The sequence below is a fragment of the Hyperolius riggenbachi genome, chromosome 2, assembly GCF_040937935.1.
Source record: "Hyperolius riggenbachi isolate aHypRig1 chromosome 2, aHypRig1.pri, whole genome shotgun sequence".
Taxonomy (NCBI): Eukaryota; Metazoa; Chordata; class Amphibia; order Anura; family Hyperoliidae; genus Hyperolius; species Hyperolius riggenbachi.
The window spans coordinates 343,010,639-343,032,592 of NC_090647.1; the positions used below are offsets into that span (position 1 = coordinate 343,010,639).

Genomic DNA, 21,954 nt, shown 5'->3' on the forward strand with positions numbered 1-21,954 from the left:
AAAACATTAGACTTTCATATATTTTAGTTTCAAATACACACAACTGAAGTAGTTCAAGCCTTTTATTGTTTTAATATTGATGATTTTGGCATACAGCTCATGAAAACCCAAAATTCCTATTTCAAAAAATTAGCATATTTCATCCGACTAATAAAAGAAAAGTATTTTTAAAACAAAAAAAGTCAACCTTCAAATAATTATGTTCAGTTATGCACTCAATACTTGGTCGGGAATCCTTTTGCAGAAATGACTGCTTCAATGCGGCGTGGCATGGAGGCAATCAGCCTGTGGCACTGCTCAGGTGTTATGGAGGCCCAGGATGCTTCGATAGCGACCTTAAGCTCATCCAGAGCACTGGATCTTGCGTCTCTCAACTTTCTCTTCACAATATCCCACAGATTCTCTATGGGGTTCAGGTCAGGAGAGTTGGCAGGCCAATTGAGCACAGTAATACCATGGTCAGTAAACCATTTACCAGTGGTTTTGGCACTGTGAGCAGGTGCCAGGTCGTGCTGAAAAATGAAATCTTCATCTCCATAAAGCTTTTTTATAGCCATAAAGAATACTTCAGTTGTGTGTATTTGAATCTAAAATAAATGAACGTCTAATATTTATCAGTACATTACAGAAAATAATGAACTTTATCACAATATGCTAATTTTTTGAGAAGATCCTGTATTTCTTCCTGCTGCAACCAACCGAGAGTGGGATTCCCCCTTTCCCCCCTCTCACAAAGAAACAAAATATAATGTATATAAAGAAGGTGCACTGGACATACTGTATCTTTAAAAAAATCCCCCTTATGGCTGTAGTCTTTATTGTTGTAGTCAAGAAAAAAAAAAAAAAAAAAAAAAAAATATATATATATATATATATATATATATATATATATATATATATATATATATATATATATATATATATATATATATATATATATATATATATATATATATACCAACATATTACGCAGCGCTGTACATCAATTTAGGTTACAGACAATATTTAGGGTGACATACAGCTATATGACAATACAGGAATACAAGAAAACCAGATCACACACCATAGTATGAGTACCAGGTGATGCTTAGTCAGTCACTGGATGGAGCATGGAGATTAGGCAAGTCAGGTTCACTCAGATGCATAGCATGGGTTCACAGTAATGGAGGTGCAAGATCAGGTAGGACACAAAAGGAGGAGGACCCTGCCCAAAGGCTTACAATCTAGAGGGAGAGGTAAGGACACGAATGGTAGGGGACCAGAGTTCAGCTGTAGGTTTAGAGCACTTGTGAGGGGTAGTAGGCCAGAGTGAAAAGGTGAGTTTTGAGGGCTTTCTTGAAGATGGTGAAGGAGGGGGCTGCCCTAATGGGTGGAGGTAGGGAGTTCCATAGTGTTGGAGCAGCTCTTGAGAAGTCCTGGAGGCGTGCATGGGACTGGGTGATGCGGGGGGCGGTTAGGCGAAGTTCATTGGAAGAGCGGAGTGAGCGGCTAGGTGTGTACCTCTGAGTAAGATCGGAAATGTAGGTTGGACAGGTTTTGTGGACAGATTTGTAGGTCAGACACAGTATCTTGAATCTGATTCTGGACAGGATAGGAAGCCAGTGGAGGGATTCTAGGAGGGGATCTGCCGTGGTGGAGCGATGGGAGCAGTGGATAATTCTGGCTGCCGCATTCATGATGGACTGCAGTGGGGCTGTTCGGGTCATAGGTAGACCAGACAGCAGGACATTGCAGTAGTCAAGGCGGGAAATTATGAGGTCATGGATGAGGAGTTTGGTGGTGGCAGAGGTCAGGAAAGGGCGAATCTTACAGATGTTACGAAGGTGGAAGTTGCAGGACTTTGTGAGGTTTTGGATGTGGGAAGTGAAGGAGAGTGCGGAGTCCAGGGTGACACCCAGACAGCGGACTTGAGAGATAGGGCGAATGGTAGTGTGGTTATTCATATATATATATATATATATATATATATATATATATATATATATATATATATATATATATATATATATATATATATATATATATATATATTCACTGCAAATGTATGTATATGCAATATCACACACACTGGGAGCTGGCTGGTTCCCCTTAAAAAAAAAAAATGTATACAAACAAGGTTAATACCAGGAATACAGGTAGTCCCCGACTTACGAACGACTTGCCCATACGAACGGCGTGGATTCTGTTTCCATGGGATCAAGTTAAAAAAAAAAAAGTTTTCAAATCGGACTTGTAGTTTCGATTTAAAAAAAATTGAAGAAAAAATGGCTTTTAAACTTGTATAAACAGGTACAAAGGGGTGACACAGAGGGGGACACTGGAGGCACATGGGGGCACAGAGGAGGTACAGGGGATAGAGATGACACAATGTTCCTACTTAAGGACAGATTCAGGTTAAAGCATACCCGAACGGACATGTGACATGATGATAGACCTGTGTATGTACAGTGCCTAGCACACAAATAGCTATGCTGTGTTCCTTTTTTTCTTTTCTTTCTCTGCCTAAAAGCGTTACATATCAGGTATGCAAGTGGCAGACAGGAAGTGACTACAGTGTGACCCTTACTGATAAGAAATTCCAAGTTTAAAACACTTTCCTAGCAGATGGCTTCTGAGAGCAAGAAACAGGTAAAAAGGGGAATTTCTCATCAGTGACGGTCACACTGTAGTCACTTTCCTGTCTGAGTCAGGACTGAGTCAGCCACTTACATTACTGATATTTAACTCTTTCAGGCAGAGAAAGAAAAAAATGAACACAGCATAGGTATATGTGTGCTAGGCACTGTACATACACATGTTTATCTAATAATGTCAGTTCGGGTATCCTTTAAGAACGAATCTACAGTCCCTATCTCGTTTGTTAATCGGGGACTACCTGTACCTGGTATTCATCTTGTTTTCATACAATTTTTAAGGAGAACCAGCTAGCTCCCAGTGTGTGTGATATTGCATATACATACATTTGCAGTGTTTAATTATTTATATACATTACATGTTGCTTCATATACAGTAGCAAGAAAAAGTATGTGAACCCTTTTGGAATTATATGGATTTCTGCACAAATTGGTCATAAAATGAGATCTGCTCTTCATCCAAGTCACAACAGACATTCACAGTCTGCTTAAACTAATACCACACAAATAATTAAATGTTTCCATGTTTTTATTGAACACACCATGTAAACATTCCCAATGCAGGTGGAAAAAGTATGTAAACCCTCGGATTTAATAACCTGTTGAACCTCCTTTGGCAGCAATAACTTAAACCAAAAGTTTCCTGCAGTTGCAGATCAGACGTGCACTATGGTCAGAAGTAATTCTTGACTATTCCTCTTTACCGAACTGTTTTAGTAGTTCAGCAATATTCTTGGAATGTCTGTTGTAAATTGCTTTCTTGAGGTCATGCCATTGCATCTCAATAGGGTTGAGGTCAGGACTCTGACTGACTGGGCCATTCCAGAAGGTGTATTTTCTTCTGTTTAAGCCATTCTGTTGTTGATTGTCTTGTCGAAACACCCATCTTCTGCTGAACTTTAGCTGGTAGACAGAGGACCTTAAAGGGAAGGTTCAGGGACGCTGTGAAAAAAATAAAAATCCAAATCCACTTACCTGGGGCGTCCTCCAGCCCACGGCAGGCAGGAGGTGCCCTCGTCGCGGCTCCGCAGGCTCCCGGTCTCCTCCGGTGGCGCGCCCGACCTGGCCAGGCCGGCTGCCAGGTCGGGCTCTTCTGCGCTCCAATGTGCGGCTCACTGGTGCGCGCTGACGTCATCGGACGTCCTCCGGGCTGTACTGAGCCGCACATTGGAGCGCAGAAGAGCCCGACCTGGCAGCCGGCCTGGCCAGGTCGGGCGCGCCACCGGAGGAGACCGGGAGCCTGCGGAGCCACGACGAGGGCACCTCCTGCCTGCCACGGGCTGGAGGAAGCCCCAGGTAAGTGGATTTGGATTTTTGTTTTTTCACAGCGTCCCTGAACCTTCCCTTTAAAGAGGAAGTGTCGCGAAAGTCTTAAAATTTAAAACACATACAAGTAACAAGTACATTTCTCCCAGAGTAAAATGAGCCATAAATTTCATCTCTCCTATGTTGCTGTCACTTACAGTAGGTAGTAGAAATCTGACATTACCGACAGGTTTTGGGCTAGTCCATCTCTCCATAGGGGATTCTCAGCATGGCCTTTATTCTTTATAAAGACATTCCCTGAAAAAGATTTATACAAAGATGCTGGCCAGCCTCCCTGCTCGCTGCACACTATTTTGGCAGTTGGACGGAGCAACTGCCATTCACTAAGTGCTTTTAAAAATAAAGAAAACCCTGAGAACCCCCCTATATGAAGATGGGCTAGTCTAAAATCTGTCGGTAATGTCAGATATCTACTAACTTACTGTAAGTGACAGCAACATAGGAGAAAAGTAATTTATGGCTCATTTTACTCTGGGAGAAATATATTTCTTATTTGTATGTGTTTAAAATGTTAAGATTTTCACAACAGTTCCTCTTTAAAAGTTCTCCTGAAAAATGTCTTGATAAACCTTGGAATTCATTTTTCCTTTGATGATAGTAATCTGTCCAGGCCCTGACCCAGCCCCAAACCATGATACACCCACCACCATACTTCACAGTTGGGATGTGGTTTTGATGTTGGTATGCTGTGAGGCATACCAACTCCACACATAGTGTTGTGTGTTTCTTCCAAACAACTTAAAGGGACTCCGAGCAGTGCAGATACTATGGAAAGATGCATATCATTTTAAAGCTCTCTTTCTCCTCTTTCGAATGATATATAAACCGCCACCCTACGCCTTTTAGTTTTCGCTATTTTCGAGATTGAAATTGCCGCGACCGCGTTTTCAATCGCGAAAATAGAGAAAACTAAAGGGCATAGGGCGACGATTTAGGTGTCGCCAGAAAGAGGAGAAAGAGCGCTTTAAAATGATATCCATCTTCCCATAGTTACATTGTATTACACAGGGCGACTTTTTCCTAAAGTCAGCAGCTCCATTCTGCTGAATGAAGCTGCTGACACTGGGGAAAGTGTCGTCCTGTGTAATACAAGTAACTATAGAAAGATGGAGATCATTTTAAAGCTCTTTCTCCTCTTTCTGGCGACACCTAAATTGTCGCCCTACGCCTTTTAGTTTTCTCTATTTTCGCGATTGAAATCGCGGTCGCGGCAATTTCAATCGAGAAAATAGCGAAAACTAAAAAGCGTAGGGCGGCGGTTTATATATCATTGGAAGGAGGAGAAAGAGAGCTTTAAAATGATATGCATCTTTCCATAGTTTCTGCACTGCTCGGAGTCCCTTTAACTTTGATTTCATCTGTCCACAGAATATTTTGCCAGTACTGCTGTGGAACATCCAGATTCTCTTTTGCAAACTTTAAACGTGCAGCAGTGGGTTTTTTGGACAGCAGTGGCTTCCTCTGTGGTATCCTCCCATGAACTCCATTCTTGTTTAGTGTTGTACATATTATAGATTCGCTAACATGGATGTTAGAATATGCCACTCTCTAGAATTCTTCTTCACCTCATTGAGCTTTCTGTGCTGTGCTCTTACAGTCCTCTTTACAGGACAGCCATTCCTAGGGAGAGTGGCAGCAGTGCTGAACTTTCTCCATTTATAGACAATTTGACTTACTGTGGACTGATAAACTGCAAGGCTTTTAGGGGTGCTTTTATAACCCTTTCTAGCTTTATGCATGTCAACAATTCTTAATCGTAGGTCTTCTGAGAGCTCATTTGTGCGAAGCATCATTCACATCAGGCAGTGCTTCTTGGGAAAAGCAAACCCAAAACTGGTGTGTGTGGTTTTTTTTTTTGGTTTTGTTTTTTTGTGCATCGGGCAGGGCAGCTGTAACCAACACCCCCAAACTCATCTCAATTATTGGACTCCAGCTGGCTGACACCTCACTCCAATTAGCTCTTGGAGATGTCATTAGTCTAGGGGCTCACATACTATTTGTGTGGCATTAGTTTAAGCAGACTATGATTGTTCATTGTTGTGACTTAGATGAAGATCAGATCAGATCTTATGACCAATTTGTGCAAAAATACATATAACTCCAAAGGATTCACATACGTTTTCTTTTTACTGTATATTCATGTATTTTGATCTTCTCATTTATGGTATTTTACATGATTTACTATGTACTATTACAATGTTTGCATTATTGCATTGGTTGATGCTACGTTAAGGTTGTGCCTGCCCTTTCATTTCCTGTGGAGAGGTGTGCTCCGTAATGTAAACTCCTATGATTGAAGTTTTACAATCAGATGGCTGAGTATCCGAGGAAGGGGAGGGACTCTAAAACATTCTGCCAGCCTTACTAATGTATTCTGCTGCAATCAGCAAATAATAAAATAAGATTTCCTAGAGGTTGAGCCAAAGTCAGTTTTGTCTATGAAAATATGTATTGAGGGGGTGTGATGAAATCCCTGATTTGCTTTGCTCTCTATAAGCTGTCTCAAGTATGTTTTTGTGTGACCTGCAAACACTGTATGAATCAGATGGCTAATATCCCCACAGTGCAAGGAACCTGCCTTGACTGTGGGGCAAAAATGAAGGTGAGGCTGTAACCAAAGGGTGTATAGTCATCGACTCCCAACTACCTAGCTTATCAAAGATAAATCAAATGAGGCACTCCAATGGCGTTCATACACTTGCGTTTATATAAATAGATTGCAAAACACAACATGTTTTGGGGTTTACCCTCTCTTTTTCGGTGTTGCTGGGGAGTACTCTTTGAAACTTTACTACCAGTAAGTAAGCCAGGTTCTTCTTATAATATGTAATTTTTTTTCTTCCTTTTTTAAACAGGTGCAGACACATCTTGAGAACCCAACCTCTTACCACTTGCAGCAATCCCGAGACAAGAAAGTTCGGGATTATCTCTCGGAAACTTATGGAAATAAATTTGCTTCTCATCTTAGTCCACTCAGGTTGTCACCTAAACCCCCACCGGCTCCTCCATCGCCTGCAAACCGAACACCCCGCCTTTCATCATCCACAGGCAACAGCGCCCCTAACAGCCCCTTGGCAAGAATGAACTTGTGCTCTAATCCAGAGAGAGAAGTGAGTACAGTACTTTACAGCCTAGAAATTGCAGGAATTAGCGGCTGTTGCTAGCAAGGTGGCACTAGGGACATTTGTTAGCTGAATAGTGCTGGCTTTGTGCTCTATTAGTAGATGCAAGTTCACTGGCTGGGAATCCTACCATTAAATAGGGACATCTTACTAAGGGGGCTTTTAGGACCATTGTAGTCCCTTACACACCCCAATGAGTTCTGGGTCACCATGAGCTTGCTGGTTAGTCTGTGCCTCTCGGATTTACAAGCCCTACTCCATAGAGCCAAATTAGTCCATGCCATGCACTGATGAGGATCAAACAATCCGAAACAGTCTGTATGCATGTTGGATTATTTTGGCTCTGTACATATTAACAAGCTGACACATCATTGCATTCCAGCGGTTCTGGAGGTGTGTTTAGCTTCTAAGGGTACAATGGTTAATTTGCATATATTCAGCAGTGGTGCCTGGGAGACATCTCGAGCTCACTCCAACCTGAATTATCGCAAATTCTTTCTGTTTCAGGAAAGCAAACTTTTGTTTTTATTAAATAGGGAAATGCCCATGTGACCTTGACCTGGGGGTAATTTTTTACTTTTCTGCTAATCCTTGTTTTTGTATGTAAAAAAAAAAAAAAAAAAAAAAAAATGTAATTCAAGTAACAGTGGAAAGTTGTTTGAAATGACACACAAATGTCGTACCGGGTGCATTGTGTTGCATAGAGTCAATGAAGTTTATGCTTCACTGTACCTGTTAACATGCGCTGTTACAAAGCGGCCATTATGCAGCAATGCACCACTGTGAATGAGGCTAAAGGGTTTTCTTTACAAATCAATTTAGCTCAGGATATGCTTTATCTAGGGTGGGTAACTGATCCGAGCAGTGCAACCATTTTTCATTTATTTTTCATTTTATAAAACTCTAGAAAACCAAAGCAAAGGTCTGCACAAAAAGAGCAGTAATCTCAGTTGGTACTGACATTAGATAGATTTTATTGTACATTTTAGCAGCCTAAAATTGTGTATTTATTATTAAATAGATTTCTGAAATAAATTTTAATGCAAAATAGGTTTCTCTTTTATACCTCTTATTTACTGCTGCTTCTTTGCAGATGGATGATGTCATCGACAGCTTAATGAGCTTAGATGATATGTATGGATGCACTGAACCTGCCCTCTCCATGCCAAATACGGTAAAATAATGAGAGCATCTTGGGGTTGAGAGTACCTGTCCTATTTAATTGTTAAATGTTTAGTTTGTTTTAGCTCCTGTTGTTGACATCTGTGGTGTCATCATGCCTACATCAAGGGAGGCATTTAAAAAGGATACTGTAATAATGCTAGAACTGTATTATATGTTACCAAGAAGTACATATAGCTATTATTGCTGGCAAGGCATGTGAGGATACAATTAGAAAGAAACTATACCACCTTGCTCTTGGAAGAAGGTAACCTTTCCTATCCAGAAAAATATTACAATCTACGAATCCACTATGATTTTCTTTATTCTTCCAGAGTGTATAAAGCAAACCTAAGACAGTGAGAACAAGTTCTATTTTACTTTACTGGGGGCTTCTCCCAGCTTTCTGTAGCTTTACAGGTGCCTTGGGTTCCTCCCGGGCCACCCCGTATGTGCTGCTTTGCCAGCCCCCCCCCCCCCCCCCAAAGCTTGCTGACTGGGCCAGTGCAGATTGCTCCTGGCTAGTAGCCTGCAATAAGCAATCTTTCAGAGTGGGACAGCTGCTCAACGGGGGGGGGGGGAAGGGGGTGGGGGAGGGTTGTCTTAATGTCAGATCTAAATCTCCTCAAGATTCTGAGAGGTTGTTTGAAATATGCATCAGTTGCAAGAAAAAATAACATTAGAGGTGGTAAAATTTTGCATGGCGGTGGAGTGAGAAAAATCTGAGTCGATTTAAGAGACTGTTTATAAGAAATGCTAATTTGAGCTTGTCTACACAGTACTAAAGGGAACAATGCCTGATAATAGAGCCACAAATGTACAGTATATGGCATATCTTCTCTTAGTTTTCTGTTGAAGTTGCTGTTATTGTTGTTGTTATTAATAATAATTGTACTTATAAAGTGCCAACATATTATGCAGCGCTGGGCAATACATACAATTATACAAAGGATGACAGTTGTAACAAGGTTATACAACATAGGACAAAGTTATACAAGGCAAACTGTACAAAATACATGATCATGTGAGTTTGGGCTGGTTAGGTAGGCCCAGTAATAAAAGTACAAGGTAGTCATAAGAAAGAAGCACATTTATTTATTGTATTTATAAAGCGCCAACATATTACGCAGCACTGATGATCACCTAGAATACACTAGAGAAGGGAGGAGCCTGCCAAAAGCTTACAATCTAAGGGTGGGGGTAATGGATACTCTAGGGAAGGCTGTAGAATAAGTATTCAGTAGAGAGTTACTGTGTAGTAGGGGGTGGATAGGCCATCTTGAAGAGGTGGGTTTTGTGGGCTTGCTTGAATGTGTTGGAGGAGGCAAGTCAGGTGGGTGGTGGAATGCAGTTTCGGAGGGTGGGGGTGGCGCTTAAGAAATCCTGCAGGCACACATTGGGGTGGGAAATGCATGGGGCAGTTAGACGAAGGTTGTTTGAGCACCAGAGGGGACAGCCTGGTATATACCTGTGAACAAGCTCCAAGATGTAGATAGGTTAAGGTTTGTTTTTGGTGTTTATTTTTTTTTTTTTTTTTTTGTGCACAGATTTATAGGCATAGAATCTTGAAACGTATCCTGAATCTAGGGAGCCAGTGCAGGGATTTACTGAGGGGTATGTGGATACTAAGCGGTGAGAAAAATGGATTTCTGGCAGCCGCGTTCATAACTGATTGAAGGGAGCAATGGGGTTCAGGGGGTGGCCAGACAAAAGGGAGTTCCAGTAATCAGTGAAGGAGATGAGGGCATGAATGAGCAGCTTGGTAGTGTCTGGAAGGGACGGATCTTGGAGTTATTACCAAGGTGGAAATTGCAGGCTTTGGTGACGTTTTGGATGGGGGGGGGGGGATGAAGGAAGAGGCAGAGTCCAGGGTGATGCCCAGGCAACAGGCCTAGGAGGTAGGGCGAATGGTTGTGTTGTAAATTGTGTCTTGGAGGGGTGCAGCAGCATAGGGTGAAAAGATCAGCAGCTTAGTTTTGTCTAGGCTAAGCTTCAGGAACCTAGCTGGCATCCTGGAAGAAATGGTGAAAAGGCATGAGGAGACGTTTTTTCTAAGGCAATTTTTTGTATTTAACTACCTCACCTTTTTCTTTATATTTGTTTTTAAAGAGTATAAAATATTGATGTGTTTGCTAGAAATGATAAAACCTTTTACATGAAGTATACCTGGTCAGCTAATCTCAGTTATTTCCTCTTCTATTTTCTGCACAGCTGCCATTTTCCAGTAGTCACTTGGGCCTTTACAGCGATAGCCCCCGCCTTAGTGACACCGTTGTTGGTATGACCAGCAATTCATGTCCAGCAGACTTGCCCATAAAGAGGGAGATATCAGGTAAGAAGATTGCATTTATGTAAACCATTTCATGTTGTGTTACACAGCTGAGAATGGATGTCAGGTGAATAGACAGATGTTAAAGAGAAACTCTGACCAATAATTGAACTTCATCCCAATCAGTAGCTGATACCCCCTTTTACATGAGAAATCTATTCATTTTCACAGACCATCAGGGGGAGCTGTATGACTAATATTGTGGTGAAACCCCTCCCACAAGAAGCTCTGAGTACCGAGGTACTTCTGGCATTTTCCTGTCTGTGCACCTTGTTGCCTTGTGGGAAATAGTTGTTTACAGCTGTTTCCAACTGCCAAAACAGCAAGCAGCAGCTTGCCAGCAGTAAAAATGTCACCATGTAATAAATGTCAGAATATAAATCAGGGATTTAAAAGATTTTACAATGGGCAAACACAGACTTAATCATTTATACATAATTATTGTAAAAATGAAGCACTTTTTTCATTACATTATTTTCACTGGAGTTCCTCTTTAAGTGTTCCTTTTGAGAGAGATTCCTGCCAAATGGTCTCATCGCTTCTGCAGTAGATGTAATCGCACCCATGTTTGCTGCATTGTCCATAGTGTAAAACGAAATATTCAGCATGGGGATGAAAATCATTCTGGCCTTCATTTGGATATTCACACACAGTAAAACTGCATACAGATTCTCCAGAAACAATAGTTGCCATACAGACATGCTATTTGGGTACAGATAAGTAATCTGAGGCATTCATGATTATAATGTAGTTACCTTGCACAGCAGATAGCTAGGCAGATACCTGTACTGATGGCTGGGCTGATACCTGTACATCACCTAAGAACCTTAAATGATATTCTTGGGGAACAAAAAAAAATCTAGCATCTGTACAGAGCTAAACATCTTTGTCAGGTGATTAATTGCTGAGCAATATTAGTTGGTACTATCCTGCTGAGGACCCCTATCATGTTTGAGATGCTCAAAGACAATAACCAATATAAGATTCCCCCCCCCCCCCAAAAAAAAACACAAAACAAACAAACAAAAACAACAACAAAACAGGAAAAGAAAACCTCAATTTCCCTTCCGTATCAATCTGTTCAATCTCCTCTTCACATTGTGGAAACTAAAGGCCAAATTGGCCTACAGGCAGGACTGTGTGGGAGTTTCCCAGCCATCCCCAAACATATCTAGCATGATTATTATGGTAACAGTTTCAGGCTGGGTTGGCAGGCTGAGTTCAGACAGAGTTAGTTATTTGTTTAGTGGCTCAACATTATGCAGGTTTCACTGTTATTATTATATCAACTCTCATACAGGCCTGCTATTTTGTCCCATTATCAGTTTGTATATGTTATATATCCTTTTTGGCTCTCTGCTGTGTTCTCAATTTTACCTTTCTTATGCAATTTTAACTTAATGTTCAGATAATTCTTTTTTCAGTAAAGAGCACGGTGTTTTATAAACAGAGGAACACCAAGAGCCCCAATAGTGTAGTATGTATTGACAAAGGGGGTAATGACAAAGAGTAATAGTTGTTATACTCACAAACATGGGTCACCAATAGGCAACCACTGTAAAGGCAGGTGGGGAGATTATCCTGACCCCACTCAGGAATAAGAAGTCGCTCTCTGTAGATAGTAGAAAGGGTCGCAACCCTCCACCAAGGGTGGATACAATATTATATAAGAGAGAACAGAGGCGCCAAAAGGATAAAAGGGGTTTTAAAGGAGCTTAAAAGCCAAAACTTGGTAATTAGAGGAGGCAGTGGTGGACTTACCCCCTTCAAGCAGGCACAACACGACTGTACATTCAGTCTATTTATTAACGAACTCCAGATAAAACAAAGCAACGCGTTTCACGGGTCAGCGCCCGCTTCCTCAGGCAATAGAAAAAGGAGTTACAGCATCTAGCAAAACAAACGACACTCAGCGCCTCTTAGGCAGAGGCGCTGAGTGTCGTTTGTTTTGCTAGATGCTGTAACTCCTTTTTCTATTGCCTGAGGAAGCGGGCGCTGACCCGTGAAACGCGTTGCTTTGTTTTATCTGGAGTTCGTTAATAAATAGACTGAATGTACAGTCGTGTTGTGTCTGCTTGGAGGGGGTAAGTCCACCACTGCCTCCTCTAATTACCAAGTTTTGGCTTTTAACCACCTTAGCGGTATGGACGAGCTCAGCTCGTCCAGTACCACCAGAGGGTGCCGCTCAGGCCCTGCTGGGCCGATTTTGTTCAAATAAAGTGCAGCACACGCAGCCGGCACTTTGCCAGCCGCGTGTGCTGCCTGATCGCCGCGAGCAGTGGCGAAAGAGGTTCCGGCCAGCGCTAAGGGCTGGATCGGAGGCGGTGGACGTCGGCTGACGTCCATGACGTCACTCCGCTCGTCGCCATGGCGACGAAGTAAGCAAAACACGGAAGGCCGCTCATTGCGGCCTTCCGTGTTACTTTTGGCCGCCGGAGGCGATCAGAAGAACGCCTCCGGAGCGCCATCTAGTGGGCTTTCATGCAGCCAACTTTCAGTTGGCTGCATGAAATAGTTTTTTTTTAATTAAAAAAAAAACCCTCCCGCAGCCGCCCTGGCGATCTTAATAGAACGCCAGGGTGGTTAAGCTCCTTTAAAACCCCTTTTATCCTTTTGGCGCCTCTGTTCTCTCTTATATAACGGTGTTTTATGCTTACCAATACATGACCAGAGATGGTAAAGTAAACATTGACCATGGAAATATTATTTAAAATTAGCAGAATAATTATTTACATTAAATCTAAAGTCCAAAGTTGAATTAGTAGAAATCTCCTCTGTTTCGGATTCGGAGGACAGGAAGGAAGCTCATCAGTTTCAGATTACAAATCGATGGGTCATACAGAGCACAGAACAGAATTTGAGTCAGCGCTGGTTCACACGACAAGAGCCAGTGATTTGAAAAGCTCTGCTACTGTAATGCTGTGTGTGCTACTGTAATGCTGTGTGTGCACTCGCACTTCAGTTATGTCGCGTGGAAAAGCGCTTGCAGTACAAACCAGTCCTTAGAAGGATTCCTATACATCGGTCATTTTCTAAATCAAAATTTGCTCTGCAGGCAATAGGATGCATCTCATATTCTATCCATTATTCTAATTTACTAAAAGTCTTAAATTATGCTTAGTGTCATAGCTGCCGTTCAGCCTAATTATATATGACATCACTGACACTACCCAGACATAATCAGTACATAATGGCTTTAGTGTCACTGGCAACACCCAGACTTATCCTTCTGGCCATACATCTGGCGACTTGGCGGCCAATCGACCATCCAATTCGATTTATTCTAATCGAATTGGATGAAAAACCGTGCCGCCTAGTACATGCCCGACCGACAAAGTGACCAATTTCGGGCACGAAAATTGGTTGCATTGTCAATTGAGCATGCTGCAAGATGTTGGGCCGAAGTTGGTTGGTAAGGTGTGTGGCGGAATGGTGGCCGATTTTGGAACGAACGACGACACTTCTGCCGCCATAATGTATAAATGTGTTCCCCGTGTGTGCATTTTAATTACATTACCTATCCTGTAGCAGCCTCCGCGGTGTCCGTCCATCTCTCCAAGTTCTGCATACATACTGGCGGTGCATAGCGTCTGACGTCAGACGCTATGCGCCGCTGGGGTGTATGCGGCTGTTAGAACCCGGAGAGATGGATGTGCGGAGGCTGCTTCCGGTCAGGTAATGTATAAATGCACACACATGCTGAAATCGGACGGAATTCGGCCTGTAATATATGGGCAGCTTCGACAAAGAGACTAATTTATCTCTAATCAAATTCGATTGGAGATAAATTTGTCCAATGTGCCCATAATCGTCAGGTTATATGGCTACCTTTTAGTCAGAACATGTTTAAATGTGCATGTAGAGATTCACCATGAGAGGCAAATAACTGATCTTTGGAATTTTATCTGGCTGTTTGATTTAGTATCATATGCTTTAGCTCATTTAACATTGCATATACAATTTTTGACTCCTGTTGATACCTGATAAACTGTCCATTCACCAGTATTGAATGTGAGGATTACATCGGTAGTTATCTGTGAGGATCACCCGATCATGTGTATCATCCAGCTGTAAAGGCTTGTACACACATCCAACAACATGCACGACCAACACCATGACATGACCAACCTCTTGACAAACCGTCGATACGTGTTGTATTTTCCACACACCACACATGGCCACATTCAAAACAACAAGCGATGTTGTACACATGTGGCCAACTGCACTATATCAGCCCAACAGTTGTGTGAGTCGTGATCGGGCAAACTGCCTATCATCAGTTGGTCGTCTTGATGTTTGCAACACATCCCCATGTCTGATTGTCCTCCAACATACCAAAATCAGGTGACAATCAGGCGGTTGGTTGAGCCTGTGTACGGGCCTTGACCTCCTTGGTGGTTTATCATGAGTCAGGCTCGGGGTGGGCAAAAAACAAGCCAGAAGCGGTAACCACGAACTTGACTCTAGGTAGCTGCCGGCAAAACTGTGCAGAGAGTAGCGCACAGTGGGCGTTTTCACTCGCCTACCGGGGTATCCAGGCGCTGGTAGCCATTCTCCTTCCTGTTCTCCGAAACTCTGCATCCCTCAGTTGAGATCGCCGTTTGTCGACATGACCACAGACTGCGATCTCACTACATGGTTACAGTGCCACCCGGAGGATGGAAGGAAAACTGCAGCGCTGGTTCCCAGGGTTGTAAGTGCTGGGCTGCTGCAGATCTCTCTGCGGTATGGTAACCCCCCCATCCAGGAAGATATTAGGGCGCAAGGGGAGGTTAAAGAGACTCTGTAACGAAAAAAGTTCCCCTAGGGGGTACTCTCCTCAGCAGGGTGAAGCCTCTGGATGCCATCAAGGCTTCCCCCGTCCTCCTGTGTCCCACGGCGGTCTCGCTGCAGCCCACAGAATGCACAGGCGACAATTTGTCAGGTTGTGCAATATTTACCTTTTCTGGCTCCAGCGGTGGCGCTGTTACTGCTCGGAAAAAGGCGGAAATAGCCAATCTCTGTCTACTACGCAGGCTCAGGAGACTTGCGCAGCGATCGGCTATTTCTGCCTATCTCCGAGCAGAGAGGTAAATATTTACGTCCCCGCCGTTTGGGGAGCTTTATTCCTGGCGCCGTGGGACACAGGAGGACGGGGGAAGCCTCGATAGGATCCGGAGGCTTCCCCACTCGAGGTGAGTACCCCCTAGGGGAACTTTTTTTTTTTAGTTACAGATTTTCTTTAATAAGCTTGGAACGTTGATATATTGGAGTGATACGTTTTTCATCAAGCACTAGAAGCCTTAACCTCCTGAGCGGTATTCCCGACACTGTGTCGGGCTTGCCGCTATAGAGCTTTTGGCAGCCTTAGGAGTCCTGCAGGAGAAATCTATGAGATGTAATTCCTGCCGAATGTGATAGCTAGCACTAGGCTAGCTAGTATAGGTGGCCGGCACCCCCCAATCCAGCCGCTTATACATTACCCAGCCTGGTTCCAGCGATCGGCGCGCAGCTCCAATCTTCTCTATCGGGAGGATCGGAACTGTGCATTGGGTCGATGATGTCATATACGATCCTCCCCATAGAGAAGACAGGAGCTGTGCGGGGAGGCTGCACCGATTGCTGGATTCAGGCTGGGTAATGTATAAGTGGCTGGATCGGGGGCAATCTGGGGGCGCTGGCCACCTATACTAGCTAGCCTAGTCTTAGGCAACACATTTGGCAGGCATTAAATCTAATAGATTTCGGCATAACGCTCAGGAGGTGAAAGGAGTCATCAGGCAAACTAAGTGTCCCCCGCTCTACTTACCCCGGGCCTCCTCCAGCCCATTTCAGATGACACGTCCCTTGCCGCAGCTCTGCTCTCAGCTGTTCAGCGGCTGCGCAGCTCTAGGGCCAACCCCCCCGATCCACGCTACGTAGCGTGGATCAGGGGGGTTGGCCCTAGAGCTGTGCAGCCGCACTCATGGCCAGGCAGACTGCGCAGCCGCGGCCAGAGGAAGCGGCCATGTTGCGAGAGGCAGGCGAGCCCAACCCGGGCCGTGGGGTCGGCAGCCGGCCCGGGGGGCTAATGAACGGGGGGACCCGGCGGATCGGCACGGAGGGCGCGGACGGCGTCCTCCGTGCCATAAAAGATGAGGCAGGTAATTTAATTTTTTTTTTATAGCAATTTCGCCTTGTAAGTCCTTTAAAGAGGCATCACAGTTGCATATAGTAAAAGGCAGTAAATTATTTAGGATACCCACATTTAAGGCCCTAGCTGCGAACAGTTTCAAAAAGCAGATCGCAGTTATTTTGCCAGTCGCAAGAGCACCACAATTTTACATGTAAATCAGTGCTCATTTCCCACTAGTGGGACAACCAAATAGTAGGCAGCACCCAACTATCCAAATGTGACGTGCTCAGATCGGTGTTCCTCTGTACCCAGGAACAGCAGCAGAAATGCGAAGAGAAGAAACTCTGCACCATCTTCAAGTTTGTATTAACCTCTTTTATTTAAGGCATAGTAGGATACAACATAGGGCAAGCAGTGACGACGTTTCGAGAGGCGCCACCTCTCTTTATCATGTCCACTTGATTTTGAAGGATTTTGAAAGCAGGCTCACAAGGGATTGGTTGGCAACAGTGCGTCCCGGTGATTTTTGATTGACTCCCTAGCGGAGCCACCACTATATAAGGCTGCTGTGAATGTTTTTATTTAGAGGGTTTGTTAACTAGATAAAGAGAGGAGGCTCCTCTCAAACGTCGTCAGTGTTGCCGTACTCCGTTCCCGATGCCTATAACGCAAAAGGAAATTGCTGCATGCGCAATTGCGCGTGGCAGTGGAAAAAGGTCCTTACGGTAATTTTCCTGGTTTTAGAAATACTTCCTATACATATATATTACTTGTATATTGAATGTAGTCCCACCCTACTTGTATATTGAATGGTAGTCCTAGTCTAGGATGTTTATCCTAGACTGATTAGCTATGTGGAGCCCTGAGCATTCTTGGAGACCAGATATACTTTTTACTGGCTTCAGAACATTCAGTAACCAAACATTCCACAGAGATCTGTACAGCAGGAGACATTGGCAGCGCTTCCAAACAGAGGCTGCACCCGAATTGACTACCCGAAATAGATTTGTAGAGCTCCACAATGTGGACTGAAATATACAACTTGCATTCAAAACAGGTACAGCAAAGGAGGACGTTAGCTTCAGTATAAATATGTGCACAAATTATTCCTTAATGGACTTCCCCACGGCGATGACTGGTCCTCTCGGGGAAGACCTACCGCTAGTCTAACGATAAAATCACAATTTTTTTCCTAGTGCTGCTAGTCATAAAATGGTTATACACATTTCTCTCAAACAAACATCAAACAAATGACAGCGCTCATAGGCTGCAACTGAATTGTAGACCAACAGAGGTATGCAGAGCCCCACAGGGGCTAAATACATGCCTTGAATGCAAATCAGATGCAAATCATGTACTAGTCCTAATCTATAATTCGAATGCAAATTGAAGCACATGGATGCTGCTGGCCATAAGTATACTTTCATGAGTTTTGTACAGCAGGAGACATTGGCAGCGCTTCCAAACAGAGGCTGCACCCGAATTGACTACCTGCAATAGATGTGCAGAGCTCCACAATGTGGACTAAAATACACAACTTGCGTTCAAAACAGATATAGCAAAGATCAACTGACAGAACTAAAGATCTTGCCAACTTTGATAAATTTCAGAATGTAAACCTGGGTAAACAATGACGGCATTTATAAACTTATTTAAAAGAAAAAGTTTGTCTTTTAAGTATTAAACATTGGGAAGTGGATGTTTTTGTTTTTTTAAAGGTTTTTTTGTATGTCACATTTTTGTTTGTTTTTAATACCATGTAATGTACTTCATTACATTAGATTACTTGCAGTTGTGTGCACCCAAGAACTTATTGCCTATTAGTGTTTTTTTGTTTTGTTTTTTAATCAAACCGCATGAGATTCTGTACCTTTTCTGGCATTCACAGGGACAGTGCAATAAGGATGGTGCCAAATGCTGCTACCTTTTCTCCCATGTCACACAAGGAACCCTTTCCAACTCCATAAAACCCACTGGCCCTTATGCAACCCATATGCAATTCACTTTTTCTCCTGAGTTTACACCAAAGTAATATTTTCACACTGTCATAAAATGCCTTTTAAACTACCAGAAAGCAATAAAATACTCAAAATAATTTTGATTGTACTTTTTCACCAACTTTAAGTTACCTTTTCAATTGTAAAATGCTTAAGTTATTTTAACCACTTGCCGACCGCGCACTCATAACGCGCGTCGGCAAAGTGGCAGCTGCAGGACCAGCGATGCAGTTCTGCGTAGCCGGCTGCAGGCTAATTAATCAGGAAGCAGCCGCTCGCGCGAGCGGCTGCATCCTGTCAATTCACGGCGGGGGGCTCCGTGAATAGCCTGCGGGCTGCCGATCGTCGCAAGCTAAGTGTAAACACAAGCGGAAATAATCCGCTTTGTTTACATTTGTAAAACGCTGCTAACAGTAGCAGCGTTGTACCAGATCAGCGATCCCCGGCCAATCAGCGGCCGGGGATCACTGTCACATGACAGGCAGGAGCCTGTTAGAGGCTGCACAGGACAGATCCGTTCCTGTGCAGCCTCGGATCTCCGGGGGAGGGAGGGGGGGAATTTCGCCGCGGAGGAGGGCTTTATATTGCGTATATACAGTACTTGTCTGTCTTTTCCTATGGTTGGTGTATCCAAAATGGAGCTAAGTTTTGTTTTGCTTTTCCAACGCTTCCAAATTCATCCTGTTTAACATCTTCTACCGCCACACATTCAATTTCAGCAGAAATGTGGTTGAATATTGATCAGAACGCCACCAATGTTACCCTATATATTACCATCTTCAATTGACACCCATATTCTGTTCCCATCCAACTGTCTTCAAATCTCCATTGTATGCCTGGCCTGCTTATTACCACTCTGAAAACACACACACACACACACACACACACACACACACACACACACACACACACACACACACACACACACACACACACACACACACACACACACACACACACACACACACACACACACACACACACACACACACACACACACACACACTGAAACAATACAGATATATACACACTCACCATGAAACAATAGAGATATATACACACACACACATCCACCATGAAACAATACAGATATATATATACACACACACACACATCCACCATGAAACAATACAGATATATATATACACACACACACACATCCACCATGAAACAATACAGATATATATATACACACACACACATCCACCATGAAACAATATACACACACACACACAACATATAGTTGTAGAGGTACCAAGAGGTGACCTTGTGTATCATTAAAGGAAGCTACTGCACCTACGCAGTACACTCCAGACCATGTGAGCATGATTGACAGCAGCGGAGGAGCTGTAGAGGCCGACCTTCTGAAACAGAGGGGATCCTGGGACACCGGAGCTGCGGCGAGGGACATAGCGGCTGCCAGGGGCTGAAGGAAGCCCCAGGTAAGTAGAGCTAATTTTTTTTTAGCTGCTTGGATGTTTCCTTTAAGCATTGTATGCACAATACAGGGTTCTTGGCCGAGGTAGGCAGTCAGGTGCCATCTCTACCAAAATCATAGCGTGTGTATAGTGACACCATCGTTTTAAGAGATCCAGAGTTCAAGATCACATTGGCTGACAAACTATTCCCTTTCGCACCCCTCCTGTCATCCATCCTTCCTTCCTCTTCATAGCTACAGAATGCTTAGCTAGCCTGTAGGCTTTTGAGTGTGTGTGTACAGTACCCAGGCCAGTACTTTAGCCAAAAGGTTTGAGTTCTGGTCACAGCAGTGGACAGTAATTGTGCATGTAAACACCTCTTTAGTTTAGTTTGTAGGAGTACAATGGACAGACTCCTCCCACCCAAAAAATAAAAGTGAGAGATTTATAAAGTAAGCATTTACAACTTAGAGCACTGTGGGTTTTGGACTTGCCAGCAAATCCTGTTGCAGAAATAATGCATACAACAGTAATTTAAAACCTTTACTTTGTTACAGTTCTCATTTCCTCCACTGTACATACTGTATACAGCCTTTCCTCGAGTTTTGCAATTCATGAGTCATGAAAGTTGCTAATTCTACTAAAAAATACAGTACCCAAAGAAGAACCGAAAATTCTGCTGTTAAGAGATATGCTTGATATACACTTGTCTCACTGCTGAAAGCTCCACCTCATATACATGCTCTGCTCAGCCAGGCAGACACTATTCAATTTCTGGTAGACCTTGTAAAATATGTGTGAAAGCAATCTACTACCTGTTTCATTTTAAAATCAGATTTGCTGTAGTCTTAACCAGACATGTTTTGTGTCCTGCTGTTTTGGTGCTAATCTTGGCCTGAGATGTGGCAAATTTGCTTGCCATGTAAGTAGCGTTGGACAACACTGAGTTCACACCGAGGTAGATCCTTCAGCACTTCCTCTTTCAGGGAATAGTATGCTCCATATCGGGAGACAGCCTAGAGTGACTGGATAGACCTGATTTACAGTTTAGGCATATTTTTTTGTAATGAAGTTCAATTTGGGATATGAGGAAGCAGCGAAGTACACAAATAATATGCATTTTCTGGTCGGACAAGAACTATAGACAAGCAGGCGTGTGTACCATAAATTTTGTTTCTTGTTGAACCTGAAATTTAGTTTTATTTGAAAGTTCTGTTTATCATTGGTAGTGTGGCTGTCTAAATTTGCTTTTATTTCCACAGATGCAGAGAATCGTGCACTTGTTCGTGAACGGCAGAAAAAAGATACACATAACATGAGTAAGTACTACAAATCCGTTAGAGACAATGCAGTAAGGGTATAAAAAAACTTGTCAAAAGGTGTGTCAAAAAAAATAAAATAAAAAATACAGTAATTGGCATTTAAAAGGTTAATCTTCTTACCCCCTCACTGTTGCTAGCTGAAAACAAGGTTAAGCCATGCCCCTCTTATAGGAAGGAGTGGCACGGCACTGCCTTATGGGAGAAATGTAGCCTTCAGCTCTTTCTGCTTCCTCAATGCTGTCTCTCTGCTGTTGCGGTATTTTAAAGAGGAGAGATCACTGGTTTCTATTGGAATTAGAGGGGGGGGGGGGGGGAGAGTAGGAAAGAGGTCAATGGTTATTGATGTAATAGAGGGGCGGAGATTTACTCAGGCGATGGGCCAGGTTTATGCGAGATAGGGTGGGGCTTCTCATGGTGGGGGTGCTATCATTCCACTCCCCTTCGGTTAGCACATGGTCCACATAATTCAAAGGAACCTCTATCAAAAGGCTCCTCTGCTCCCTTACTGAACTTACACTGGCTGACGAAGAGTTTGTAGACTATGGAAAGTAC

The 21,954-nt window shown here is 43.2% G+C and overlaps 1 protein-coding gene across 1 annotated transcript in view; it reads left to right on the forward strand.

Annotated features, from left to right (window-relative positions):
- Positions 1 to 21,954, forward strand: part of TFEB (transcription factor EB) — a 109,770-nt gene that overhangs the window by 56,872 nt on the left and 30,944 nt on the right. The window contains exons 3-6 of the mRNA XM_068269505.1: positions 6,815 to 7,069; positions 8,175 to 8,255; positions 10,454 to 10,574; positions 21,343 to 21,399. Of these exons, the coding sequence (XP_068125606.1) occupies positions 6,815 to 7,069; positions 8,175 to 8,255; positions 10,454 to 10,574; positions 21,343 to 21,399 (514 nt within the window). The remainder of the gene's footprint in view (positions 1 to 6,814; positions 7,070 to 8,174; positions 8,256 to 10,453; positions 10,575 to 21,342; positions 21,400 to 21,954) is intronic.